The 13,551-nt window shown below is 42.1% G+C and overlaps 1 protein-coding gene across 1 annotated transcript in view; it reads right to left on the reverse strand.

Annotated features, from left to right (window-relative positions):
• Positions 1-13,551, reverse strand: part of ARFGEF2 (ADP ribosylation factor guanine nucleotide exchange factor 2) — a 90,311-nt gene that overhangs the window by 16,677 nt on the left and 60,083 nt on the right. The window contains exons 23-28 of the mRNA XM_004370266.3: positions 12,684-12,783; positions 10,637-10,677; positions 10,368-10,537; positions 8,087-8,238; positions 2,319-2,491; positions 827-987 (exon numbers count right to left, since the gene is read on the reverse strand). Of these exons, the coding sequence (XP_004370323.1) occupies positions 827-987; positions 2,319-2,491; positions 8,087-8,238; positions 10,368-10,537; positions 10,637-10,677; positions 12,684-12,783 (797 nt within the window). The remainder of the gene's footprint in view (positions 1-826; positions 988-2,318; positions 2,492-8,086; positions 8,239-10,367; positions 10,538-10,636; positions 10,678-12,683; positions 12,784-13,551) is intronic.

A 13,551-nucleotide genomic window follows, 5' to 3' on the forward strand; every position in this document is an offset into this window, starting at 1 on the left:
AAACAAGCTCTGTAACCACTCTTAGAATGGTATTGTCTACTGTAACGGAATTTCTTTATCAACACTGGTTATCTAACATTTGGCAATTACTTAACCTCTCTGTGCCTCAGTTATCTTCCCTGTACAATGGGGATATAATTATTTACTTCATAGATGTGAAAATACCTAGAACAGTGCCTGAGATGTATTAGGTGTGCAATCAACATTTGTTCGTTCTCATCACCTTCATATCATAATGACTAGACATATCATCTTAAAGGTTTACACTTCTGTAAAGAATGCTTAAGAAGAGGTATGTACAGGCCATCACAGTTTCGAAGTGCTGTTCCCACCCAGTTTCAATACTTGGGGACTCCGTCATTTAAACCAAGTAGGCCTATTTAGAAAAGTGAAATATAACAGAAAAACTCCAAACATTTTCAGGAGAAAATGAAAGGTGATTTTTAAATGTGATTTCTCAGCCACGTCACAATGGCATAATGTCATTTCCTAAAAGAGATGTTTGTTTTTTTTCAAATAAAAAGGTCTAGCTTCTTTTGCTTTGCCAAAAGAAGCTAAAATACTATTCTCTTAAACAAAAAAAAAAAAAAGGACCTATTTGCAGAAAAAGCCATATAAAAGTTCAGTCTGTCTAAAATAAATAATTTCATACATATAAGAGAGAAAGTATAAACCCTGCACTGGCAGTGTTTTGAAAGAAACACCTTGTTTAGGGCAAACATGATTCTAAAAGAGCAGCTGGAAAGCTCTTTGTCAGCTGTGTGTTCTCATCCCATGAGCCCTTCTGCCCTCACTGCCCACATGAACAAGGAGAGGAAAACCGTACCCGGGGCCTCTCGGAGACGTATTTCCCACAGAAGCGGATGAGCCGGATGGCTTCCATGCTGGTATCAGGGAAAGCAACGTTGCACGCAAACTCTGACAAGCACTTTACTGCATCCTGAAAGGAATCGATGGCTGCAGGGAAGTGGTACTGGAAAATAGTTGCTGGGGAAACACAAGGCATATATATTTTTAAACCCAGGATTTAGAATTGGAGATTTAAAAAACAAAAAATCCATAGATCAGAGACAATTACTTTTGTGAAAATCTAAGAAAACCATGTCAATATCTCCAGACGACAGCTTTTCTCATTAAATTATTCAAGAATAAATGTATTGAGCCCATCTCGGGCCAAACTGGTTCCCTGAGCTCAAGCAATGATGTAGAGGCTCAAATAGTCATTCATTCTACAAATATTTACTGAGTGTCAACTATGTGCAAAGCACAGATGTAGGCCTTAGGGCACAGAGGTGAATGAATAGAGCTCCAAAGAACAAGACGGACAATAATCGCATAAGTCACCACACATATAGAACAGGCTCTGGTGGGGTGAGTGCTGGGCAAGGGGAGAGAGGGTAGGAGGGGTTGTTTAGGTAGTGATTAGGGAAGGACTCTCTGAAGAAGGCCTATCTGAGAAGAGATCCTAAGGAAGTGGGAGAGGGCAAGCTGTGAGAAAACCAACGTTCACAAGGATGCTTAGGTTTCTGCTATAACTTAATTCATTTTAGGATACAGCTGACTTGAGGAACTATATGACATAAAAATGGATCTGTGCATGAAGCCGACCCACAGTGGTCTGCCCAACAGAGCTGAACATGGAGCAAAGCTCTGGCCTCAGTTCCGTGATCCTGAGCACATCCCTGACTTCCCTGGCTGTTTCCCTCCTGAGACACACCTCCTGATATCTCACTGGAGCCTAGGGAAGATAACGTGAGGTAAAGAAGGTGCAATGGGCTGAAAGGCAGTTTAGAAATCCAAGTTCTCAAAATCCTACAAATATCACCTATGAGAAAAATATGGGTAGCAAGAAGCTGACAAAAAATTAAAGAGACCTCAAAGGTAAAAGATACTGGATGCCTTACAATTTCCACAAAGACCAAGTAAATATCTTGTTACGTGATCACAGGCAGAACCGGAGACTGCTGTTCAGTACAGGGCAGTGGGATGCTGTACAACTTGGAGGCTGGATGGCCTGGGTGTGAGCCCTGGCTCCACCACTTCCTAGTGAGGGACCTCACACAAGTCATTCTATTTCACCGTGTCTGCTTCCTCTTTAGTAAAATGGGGGGAAATAATGAAATTTTCTTCACAGGGCTGTTGCGAGGACTAATGGATTAAAGAGTGTCAAGTGCTTTGAACAGATCGCCTGGCACATCATCATATTACACAACAGAAGAAACAAGGAAGACCCTTTTGAAGTAAAAGACAGCAAATAAGCGGTCACTCTCCTAGACTGACAGGCGGGATGCTGGTCAGGAGGGAACAGAGCCACTTACTGACAATGTGGCCTGTGGTCTGGAAGGCCAGCTCCACGATGTTTCCGTCGTGATCGGAGGCCGCCTGGTGGAACACGGCAAAGATGTTCTTCCAGCCTGAGCGAATGTTAGCCGCCTGGGAATTCACCATCTGGGCGATGCAGCGGATCACCATGTCTCGGATGGTCGGAGACCTGAGGAAGGAACAGGGCAGCCATGTCATCTGTACTTTGGACAATGGGAAGAGCAATGAACCTAGCCTATCACTTAGAAGCAGCACTTCAAAAAAACTTTTTTTTTTTTTAAATACACAAGTAATCCACATTTATTTTAAAAAAACATTGTTGCTGTTGTTAGGTGCCACTGAGTTGGTTCCAACTCATAGCGACCCTATGTATAACAGAAGGAAACACTGCCCGGTCCTGTGCCATTCTCATCATTGTTGTTATACTTGAGCCCATTGTTGCAGCCACTGTCAGTCCATCTCGTTGAGTCTTTCTCTTTTTCGCTGACCCTCTACCTTACCAAGCGTGATGTCCTTCTCCAGGGACTGATACCTCCTGATAACATGTCCAAAGTACATGAGATGAAGTCTCATCATCCTTGCTTCTAAGGATCATTCTGGCTGTACTTTTTCCAAGACAGATGTGTTCATTCTTCTGGCAGTCCATGGTGTATATTCAATATTCTTTGCCAACACCCTAATTCAATGGCATCAATTCTTCGGTCTTTCTTATTAATTGTCCAGCTTTTGCATGCATATGAGGGGACTGAAAACATGATGGCTTGGGTCAGGTGTACCTTAGTCCTTAAAGCGACATCTTTGCTTTTTAACACTTTAAAGAGGTCTTTTGCAGCAGATTTGCCCAATGCAGTGTGTTGCTTGATTTCCTGACTGCTGTTTCCATAGGTGTTGATTATGGGTCCAAGTAAAATGAAATCCTTGACAACTTCAATCTTTTCTCCATTTATCATGATGCTGCTTATTGGTCCAGTTGTGAGGATTTTTGTTTTCTTTATGTTGAAGTGTAATCCATACTGAAGACTGTATGTTTTGATCTTCATCAGTTAAGTGCTTCAAGACCTCTTTGCTTTCAGCAAGCAAGGTTGTGTCATCTGCATAACACAGATTGTTAATGAGTCTTCCTCCAATCCTGATGTGGCGTTCTTCTTCACGTAGTCCTGTTTTTTGGAGTATTTGCTCAGCATACAGATTCAATAAGTATGGTGACATGATACAACCATGACACACACCTTTCCAGACTTCAAACCATGCAGTATCCCCTTGTTTTGCTCGAACAACTGCCTCTTGGTCTATGTACAGGTTTCTCATGAGAACAATTAAGCGTTCTGGAATTCCCATTCTTCGAAATGTTATCCATAAAACACATTAGAGACAACAAAAAGAAAAAAATAAGACAGTAGCAGAAACTATTAGTCGCCTACCCAATAGCCATTCCCTCACCCCTTGACAATAGACCTCTGATTTCATCTGGGTAGCAACGGACCCAACACAGGGAACAAATCACAAATGGTATAAGGTGATCTGACTTTACTCAATTTTCCAGCCTCCCTTAAAGTTAGGGGAGTTATATGACCTGTTAGATGTTAAGAGGAACTCTGTAAGGATGGGGAGCTTCTGGGAAGGTTTTTGTGCTTGTCTTAGAAGAAACATACATGGTTGGCTTTGCTCTTTTCCTCTCATTCCTATTCCGAGCATAGCATGCCACTGGGAGTTACAGTCACCATGCTGCAACCATGAAACGAGGAGCTCAAGGATAGAAAGCCAACATTGTAGATGGCAGGACAAAAGGATGGAAAAAGCCTGGGTCTTCCATGACAATTCTGGACTATGGAATCAAAGTTGGGATGCCTGCCTCTCATTTCTTGTTAACAAAACACAGACCTGTGGATTAAAGCCATTGTTAGTCTTTTTTTTGCTCCCGGCCCAGAACATTTTGACTAATATAATTTAGTCACCCAGAGACAACCATTACTAAATTCTTAGTGCATACCCTCTCAGATTTTTGGTCACATATATACATGTATGATAAACACACATACACAGTATACATATATAACTGAAGAAATATTTTTAATTTAATTATTTAAAAACATAACAAAACCTGAAGACAGAAAAAATGGCCCACTTTCCAAAACAGCACCAACATAAAATACGGTAGCACCCTGAATACTTTTAATAGGTTAGCATATATGTCTTGAAACCTATTAAGACACATTCAATTATAGCGTGAACTCTATTACTGTATTTTTACACAAATAGCGCACACGCTCTATGTTTGTTTGCCAACCACCCCCTCCCCAGTGAGGTATTTTCGTAAGCACACTATGCTAATTGTTTTTATAACAACATGTAAAAAAACTGGCATAGCAGGCTTACGAAAATACCTCAAGGGGGGAGAGTATAGTTGGCAAAAAATCATAGAACACATGTATTATTTGTGTAAAACTACAGTATCCCAGTATCCCACGAATAGCAAGAAGCAAGGGTAACCAAACCTATCACTTCTATAGCACTACCTTTGAAAGGCATTAGGGTGGCTTTGGGACTGCTGATTTGACTTTTGAATTTCATTTGACTTAGGGATAACATTCATGTTTGTCTGCTGGACCCATACTAATAACAGGAAAGGTCACTGAGAGAAGCAAGGAGAAAGTCAAAACAGAGTTAAAAATTAGCTAAAACTCCACAAAGTAAATGTACCACATGCAGATAATGGAGGACTGACTATATACCTAGGTAACTTCAATACATAATAAAATTGAATTCATGGTTGTCTCCCCATGGGGGGAAGAAAAGCAACTTGTTGGCAAGAACTATATGTACGTGTGTGTGTGTGTGTGTGTGTGTGCGTGTGTGCGTGTGTGCGTGTGTGCGTGTGTGCGTGTGTGCGTGTGTGCATGTGTGTGTTTCGGTCCAATAGTTAAAAGTAATACATGATGAAAGTAAAAGTTTTGGAAAATGCAGAAAAGTACAAATAAATATGTCCTTCACGTAATAGGATGATATTTCATATGAAGATATATATCACTATCTTTATTATATTGCATAATAAAGAACATTCAATTCTGTAACCTGAAATGCTTTTCCACTAAACTATTAAGCATTTCCCGATGTCATAAACTTTGTATACATTTTTAACGGCTGGACAATATTCCATGTTGTAACTACACCAATATTTACTTTTAGATAGCTTCCAGTTTTTTTTTCAAACTATTTTACATAATTCACAATGTCTTCTTGTATTTCAAATTAACTCCTCAGGAGAGATTTATAGAAATAGGGTACAAAAATATTAAGTTCCTGACACATATCATCAAAATGCTTTTGGAAATATTACAGCAGATCTGGAGTATACGTTTTAGGGGCAAAGGTTATGCCTAGAAGTCATCCTTGACACCTGTTATGGACTACAATGTGTCCCCCCACAAAGTGTGTTGGAATCCTAACCCTATACCTGTAGATGTGATCCCGTTTGGGAATATGGTTTAATTTGTTATGTTAATGAAGCCATATCAGTGCAGTGTATGTCCTAAACCTGATCACCTCTGAGTGATAAGCAGCAGCACAGACACAGAGACGAGCAAGCACAAACTGGAGAACACCGAGCACAAGTGAGGACTGCCAAAGAACTGAGGAACACCAGGGCCACATGGACCTTCCCCTGGGGCCGACAGAGAAAGCCTTACCCTAGAGCCGGTGTCCTGAATTTGGACTTCTAGCCTCCTGAACTGTAAGAAAATAAATGTCTGTTTTTTAAAGCCACATACTTGTGGTATTTTTGTTACAACAGCGCTAAGAGACTAAGACACCTCCTTCTCTTATGCCCCATAGCTAATTCCACCCATGCAAGCATAGGCTTCCCTTCCAAAATACACACAGAATCCAATGCCAGCACATCTCACCATAGCCACTGCTACCACCCTGGTCCAAACCTGGACAACTACAGAGGCCTTCTAACTCGTCCTACTGCTTCTCATTTTCCAGAAAGCAATGCTGGGTGGTTCTTTAAAAAACACATCAGACCACTTCACTTCTCTGCTCAAAAGCCTCCAACGGCCTCCATCTCTCACAGAGAGCAAGCCAAAGTGCTTACAATGGCTGACCAGACTCTATGTGATCTAGGCCCCGGCTACCACTGGGGTTCATCTCCTACCTCTCTCTGCCTTGTTTGCTCCGCTCCAGCCACAATGGCCTCCTGGCGGCTCCTTCACCACGGCAAGCACTCCTGCTGCAGGGCTTTTGCTCCTGCTCATCCCTCACCTTTCTCAAGACAGCATAGAGCCATTCTTGGCTTATTCCTCACTTCTTTCAGGTCTTTGCTTAAGGGTCACCTTTACAAACACATCTTAATTGACTGCCCTACATAAAACAGCAAAGGAGCCCTGGTGGTGCAGTGGTTAAGTGCTTGGCTGCTAACCAAAAGGTTGGCGGTTCAAATCCACCAGCTGCTAGGCAGGAGGCGTATGTACCAGTCTGCAACCTTGGAAACCCTGTAGGGCAGTTCCACTCTGTCCTATAGGGTCGCTATGAGTCAGAATCAACTCGATGGCAACGAGTTTGGTATTCTGGTTTATATAAAGGAGCAGTTCCACCCCATCTCCTTATTTTGATTTACTTTTCTTCAGAGCACTTATCACCTATTGATTCACCAAAGAGTTTATTTATCTACCCCAGCAGAATATAAACAGATATTTATTTTTTCATTTTATCATGAAAAATTTCAAACATACCAGTATAAAAAAGTAGAGAGGATTGTATAATGAACTACCATATATCCACCACCCAGCTGCAACGATTATCAATCCAGGGCCCAGCCTAAACAGGGATTTCTGAATATTTTCTTTATTCTGTATTCTCAGTATTTAGAATACAACCTAGCAGATGGCACGCCTCAATAAGTAGGCTTCGGAGGGAGAGATGTCCTAACGTCTTTTATCATTTCTCTGGAGCAGAAATAGTTGGTCACATAATTCTTTTTCTTTTTTTTAATTTTATTGTGCTTTAGGTCAATTTAGTGCAGATTACTTTCTCATTCAAAAATTTATATACAAATTGTTTTTGTGACATCGGTTGCAATCCCCACAATGTGTCAGCGCTCTCCCCCTTTCTCTTTCTACCCTGGGTTCTCCGTGTCCATTCGTCCACTTTTCTTGTCCCTTCCTGCCTTCTCATCTTTGCTCTTGGGCAGGTGTTGCCCGTTTGGTCTTGTATACTTAACTGAACTAAGAAGCACGTTCCTCACATGTGTTATTGTTTGTTTTATAGGCCTGTCTAATCTTTGGCTGAAAGGTGGACTGCAGGAGTGGCTTCAGTTCTGAGTTAGCAAGGTGTCCGGGGGCCATAGTCTCGGGGGTTCCTCTAGTCTCTGTCAGACCAGTAAGTCTGGTCTCTTTTTGTGAATTTGAATTTTGTTCTACATTTTTCTCCTGCTCTGTCGGGGACCCTCTACTGTGACCCCTGTCATAGCGCTTGCAGGTCACATAATTATTGACGTGTCTGAGGCTGCTTCAGCAGTGACTCCCTCTTCAATCTCCCCAGCACCAGCAAAGACGCACGACATGTTTCTACTAACTGCAATGGTGTAATCGCTCCTTATGGGATGGGCTACACACAGATCTTAAGGACAACAGATGTGAGTCACAATCTGTTCATTCTATCTGCTTCCACCAACAAGGGAGGAAAAAGTTGTGTGGTTAGTGTTAGGAGGACATTTTATATTCCCAAAGGGGACCCTGACCAGAGTCTTCCAGAACAAAGTACATACCTGTTTTTCTTCATAATATGCTCAAAGGGTCTCAGAAAATCCTTCTGGAAACGGAAGTTGGCTAATTCTCCCTTCTCAAGAAACTTCATGGAAAGTTGTCTTAATGAGTCAACAGCAAAGACAGCCACGTCTTCATTGGGGTTACAGCCAACCTGACCAGGAGAAGAAGTGCAGTCAAACAGGCACAGTCTAACTCTGGTGGATCTGGGGTTCTGAACGTCAAAAATGAGCAGCCGACCTTCAAAACAAATACTCTGGGAAAATTCATCCAAGGAGAAAAGAAAGTGGTATTTCTTGGCTATGACCTGTCTGATTTTGTTTAAGCATAATGACAAAAGCTCTACATTGCACATTTGATCTAGTGCTCTAAAAACTGCTATTTAATTTTATCCAAACCTACATGAGGGAGTCAAAAGACCTGATAGTCAATGCAAAGCCTTTTTATATTTGCCCATGTCTGCCACCTAAAGCAAATGATTGTAAATGAATATCATCAGCCTCAAAAAACTCATCAGAAATATTGAGGCTTCTCAATTTCCTTGAAAACTGTACTTGTCTATGGTTTATCTAAGGAGCCCTGGTGCGCAATGGTTAACTGCTTGGCTGCTAACCAAAAGGTTGGCGGTTCAAACCCACCCAGCCGCTCCATGGAAGAAAGACCTGGTGATCTGCTCCTGTAAAGATTACGGCCAAGAAAACCCTATTGGGCAGTTCTACTCTGTCACATGGGGTCACTATAAGTCAAAAATTGACTCGACAACATCCAACAACATCAACGTGGTTTATCTACTTTAAGGAACTGGAGTTATTGGTATGTATTAGGTTGGTGCTTCTCACACTTTTCCCTCAAGAAGAATCCTTAAAAGCAGAGCAGAGGGAATGTTTCCCACCAGCACCAGCCAAGGGATCTCGGGATGTCTTATAGTGGCCTGGTCCAAGTGAGAAATTTCATTGCTGTGTGATCTGACCTGAAAACATCTTGTATTTAAGAAAAATAACTCAGTAATATCATTTGCAATAGAGAAAAACTGGGAACATCAATAGGAAAATGGCTACATAAAAATACATTCATATACATAATACTATTTGGCAGTTAAAAAGAAACAGTAAATCTACATACACCAACATGGCTAAATCTTCACAATTCCTTGCTAAGTGAACAAAGCAAGTTACAAAATATGTAGAATACTATTTATGTTTTTTTTTAAAAATGCAGAACAAATCAAGACAATAATACCTATATTTCTGAGTACATAAAAGCGCCTAGAAAAATGTCAGGAAGATATACATCAAACTGATAAGAATAATTAGCTTTGGGAGGAACCAGGTTGGGGTGGTCAAAGGTGTTTTTGCTGTAATTTTTTCTTTAACAATGTGAATGTATTCAAGTAATGTTCACATGATTAGAGACTAATAAAAAGAGTATTTCCATTCTAAAAATCCAGGTGAAACAGATGCTTCAGGAATACGGACCATACTTATCATGCAGCTTTGCATCCTACCCGCCCACCCCTCCTGCCAGGACCCTACATGTGCCCGGTTTAGAAGAGGACCACTGACTATTTAAATGACCCTGCTAGACTGCTGAGAGCTAAGTGACAGCTATACTCAGCCATCTACCATGTCTTCAAACCCACGAGATGCTCATGCGCTCCAGTTCACAAGGGGAAGCACAACACTTTTCCCAGGTGGTAGAAGGAACGAGTGAAGAGCCCCAGAGTGAGTAACTGAGTTTTCCAGACGCTGTGCTCAACAGCACCGAGTAGACTGAGCAAACATTTGTAATGAAGGTGGCAACCATGGAATGTCTAATTACTACTACCCGCCAGCCTACGTCCCAAGCTTGCCCGTAAGCGGCCCATAGATCAACTGAGAATTGGCATCTAGAGTCTTGACAACAGAATCACAGATGGGAAAAGTAACTTGTATAAACTGATGTTCCGCCCCCGGAAAGAAGTCCCAATGAACAAAAAATCTAGACTTTTTAAGAGTTGAGAAAATGTTTACCAAAATACTTTTTGGATAATCATTTTTAAGAGAACAGAAGGTTCCACAGCTGTTAGCCAAAAGATCTTGTGAAATAAATGAGTGATCTCTGTTCTAGCTGTTACTTCCATTGAGCTGTCCTCGACTCCACAGGGAAACGAACGACAGGCACCTAAAACACAGGGTCAACTCTTTAAAACGCTTTATCACTGCTTTTTGAATTTAGTTGCCTGCATTTTTGGGGGGATGGGGGTGGGGGACACAGATGGAGTGGTTTTTGAGTTTGCAGTGTTACCTTATTAAAGTGATCTCCAATCACATGCCATATTCGGGACCACTGCAGCCGGATCCGATTCATGTTGTAGTATGATATCTCCACAATCTTCTGCAAGCTGAACATGCGAGGGTGGTGGGGGGAAGCCAGCTCGTCCATGGACACGGCACACAGCCAGCGGACAAAGTCAACTGCAGGCCAGATGCAACAACACACAGGAGGCCTCGTCAGTAATGGTCAGTCACACCATGAAGGCAGCGGTAGCTGTCACAGGTGAGTCAAATACATACCGATTGCATTTCCATCCAGTCTGGTAGAGCCAGTAAAAATTCTAGAAAGACAATTGAGACATAATAAAATAAAAGTTAGATTTGGAAGATGAAGCTTCATTCTCAAAAACTCTGAAAAGGGAGAAAGGAAACATTTCTTAAGAAAAGAAACAACAAAGCATCACAAGTATAGAACTGGCTGATGAACTGAGCTGACGGCAGAAACGCCTACACAGATAAAAAGAAAGAGACATATCAAAGGGGCTGAGAGTTAAAATGTACTATCAAGCGACGTCAGAGGGAATGAGAGAGTGGGGACCTCCAAACAACCGCTCTTATGATATGTGAATTATGTTCATTAAAAAGAAATGCAATAGCACACAAAAGGGTGCTGGCCAAGATTTCTAACGTCTGTTGTTGTCAGATGCCATCGAGTCGATTTCAACTCATAACGACCACATGTGATGGAACAGAACTTCCCCACAGGGTTTTCTTGGGTGTAGTCTTTATGGAAGCAGATTGTCAGGTCTTTCTCCTGTGCAGCCACTGGGTGAGTTCAAACCGCCAACCTTTCGGTTAGCAGCTGAGCAGTTAACCACTGCGCCACCAGGGCTCCTTTTCTAATGTCTACTACCTGGCAAAGGCAGAGAAAGAAAAAAGAAATGTGTGGGTAATGGAAAAATGAACATCTTGTTCTGTAAGTATAAACCAAGCTGGAAAAAGTAGGAAAAGCCTGTCAAAAGTAAATTCACTACAGACAATATCTTGAAGAGAAAAGAGAAGCAACAGGTGTAAGGTATTCAAAATAAGCAGATCAAGAATTTAAAACACTAACAGAATTGTTCTGACAGCACTATGCATGAGTTGTGTCAACAATTCCGTACTGCTAATGTATTTTCAATCGCCTCATACGCACACAAAAGTTGGACAAGAATAAGGAAGACCGAAGAATTGAGTCCTCTGAGTTGTGGTGTTGGTGGAGGACACTGAATACACCATGGACTTCCAACAGAATGAACAAGTCTGTCTTGGAAGAAGCACAACCAGAATGCTCCTTAGAAGAAAGGATGGCGAGACTACGTCTTATAATCTTTGGACATGTTGTCAGGAGGGATCAGTCCCTGGAGAAGGACATCATGCTTGGTAAAGTACAGGGTCAGCGAAAAAGAGGAAGATCCTCAACGAGATGGATTAACACAGTGGCTGCAACAATGGGCTCAAGCATAACAATGATTATGAGCATGGCGCAGGACCAGGCAGTGTTTCGTTCTGTGGTTCACAGGGTCACTGTGAGTCAGAACTGACTTGATGGCACCTAACGACAACAACAACAACAAAGGCCCAGGGAGCCGAGCAGCCATCCCAGAGGGCGAGACCAACAGCCAGAGGCTGGAGGCTCAGAACCAACTCGACCGCACCTGACAACGACGTCCTCAAATTGTCTGTATTTCATTTAGACCTGGGATAAGTCATTAAACAACAAACAGAGGTCTACATGGCTGTTCAATAACAATTTTCAAGAATTTCTCGATTTTAAAGAAAATTCACATTTTACGCACTGGTATCTAGTAAATGCCTTGAAATGAGCATATCTGCATTTCTCCTGGGTTTTACATTCAAGTTCTAAGAAAACAGAACGAACAGAAAGGTTCTGAGGAGAAAGAAATGGAAACTGTCAACTCTGCCAACTTTCACTCATGAGCAGGTTTTAAATCCTAAACTCTTCTTGAAATATTTTTTAAAAAAGTAATTTCTGTGAAGGAAACAAGGCAATTTAAAACATCAGCATGAGGGAAACCTTGTTCGTGATACGATTTGTCACAATGTTGAAGTTACAGTTTTTTAAAAGTTCACAATGCAATTCAAAGTCAAAATTCAAATGTATGTGGAGGTTATTAGTAGTTGTAGATCATTCGCACCACTTTTAATTTTTTTTAGCTTGAGCAACCTGAAGCTGATAATACTCGTAACAGTCAAACAAATTATGTATCATTCACATCTGGTTACTACACAGAGGACGCCAAGCCACTGGGTAGTCCAGCCTCACAGGAGGACAAAATTTCATTACCTGTCCACAGCTACGACCACGCTCTGTGAACTGGTCTCACCGACCGATTCCTGGAAGCTGGCCATCTGTCTTTTATCCACTCCACCGCTCACCAAATTACCTGAAACACAACGCACAACATAGGTAATGCTTACAACACAGTCAAGTACGTAGAACAAAGTACCCTATGGTACCAAATGTGCAGAGAGAATGGTTCCACAGGCCAAAAAAACCCAACTGATGGCAGAATAAAGTTAAACTTATGTCCTGGCATTAGACAGTGAAAATCAGCATCCCTATTACAAGCCCCCTGCGTGTACCAACCACTGCCCTTTCTCTATCCACTCACTCCTCACTTATTGACATGGTTAGGTTCTACGGACTAGGCTGGTGTGTGAAAACCGGCGTTACGTGAAAATAGAGGACTTTTTTTCTTCCTGTTTTCAGACCATCAGTTTGTCAGCTAAGATTGACTGATATGCTCATCACTGTGTTAAGTCAGTTATAGATTATTTCTCTGGGGAGAAGGAGGATTAGAGGAGATAAAGATGCATAAAGCTGGGCTGGTATGACTGGAGGGCCCACGGCTTAACCACTTCACCTTCTTCCTCAGAGCTTCCCTCGCAGAGCCGCCTCCAGGGCTCCGCTCCCACCCCTGCAAGCCCTGGGTTCACGATCCCAGAGTCTGCTTGCCCTCCTGGCCTGGCAAGTCACTGAGGCTCAGGGTTTCCTGCGAGGACGCTGGGAACCTAGCCGAGCAACCGGCCCCACCAAGGTGGAGGCTTTGGGCCCAGTTCAGCTCACTTTGGGATGACATTAAAGTCACATGCAGTTCTTTCAAACACCCTCTCCAATGCTTCTTTCTTTCCACCCTTCCCACCAGCCAATT

This window comes from Trichechus manatus, unplaced genomic scaffold (assembly GCF_000243295.1).
Source record: "Trichechus manatus latirostris isolate Lorelei unplaced genomic scaffold, TriManLat1.0 scaffold00008, whole genome shotgun sequence".
In the NCBI taxonomy this organism is placed as follows: domain Eukaryota; kingdom Metazoa; phylum Chordata; class Mammalia; order Sirenia; family Trichechidae; genus Trichechus; species Trichechus manatus.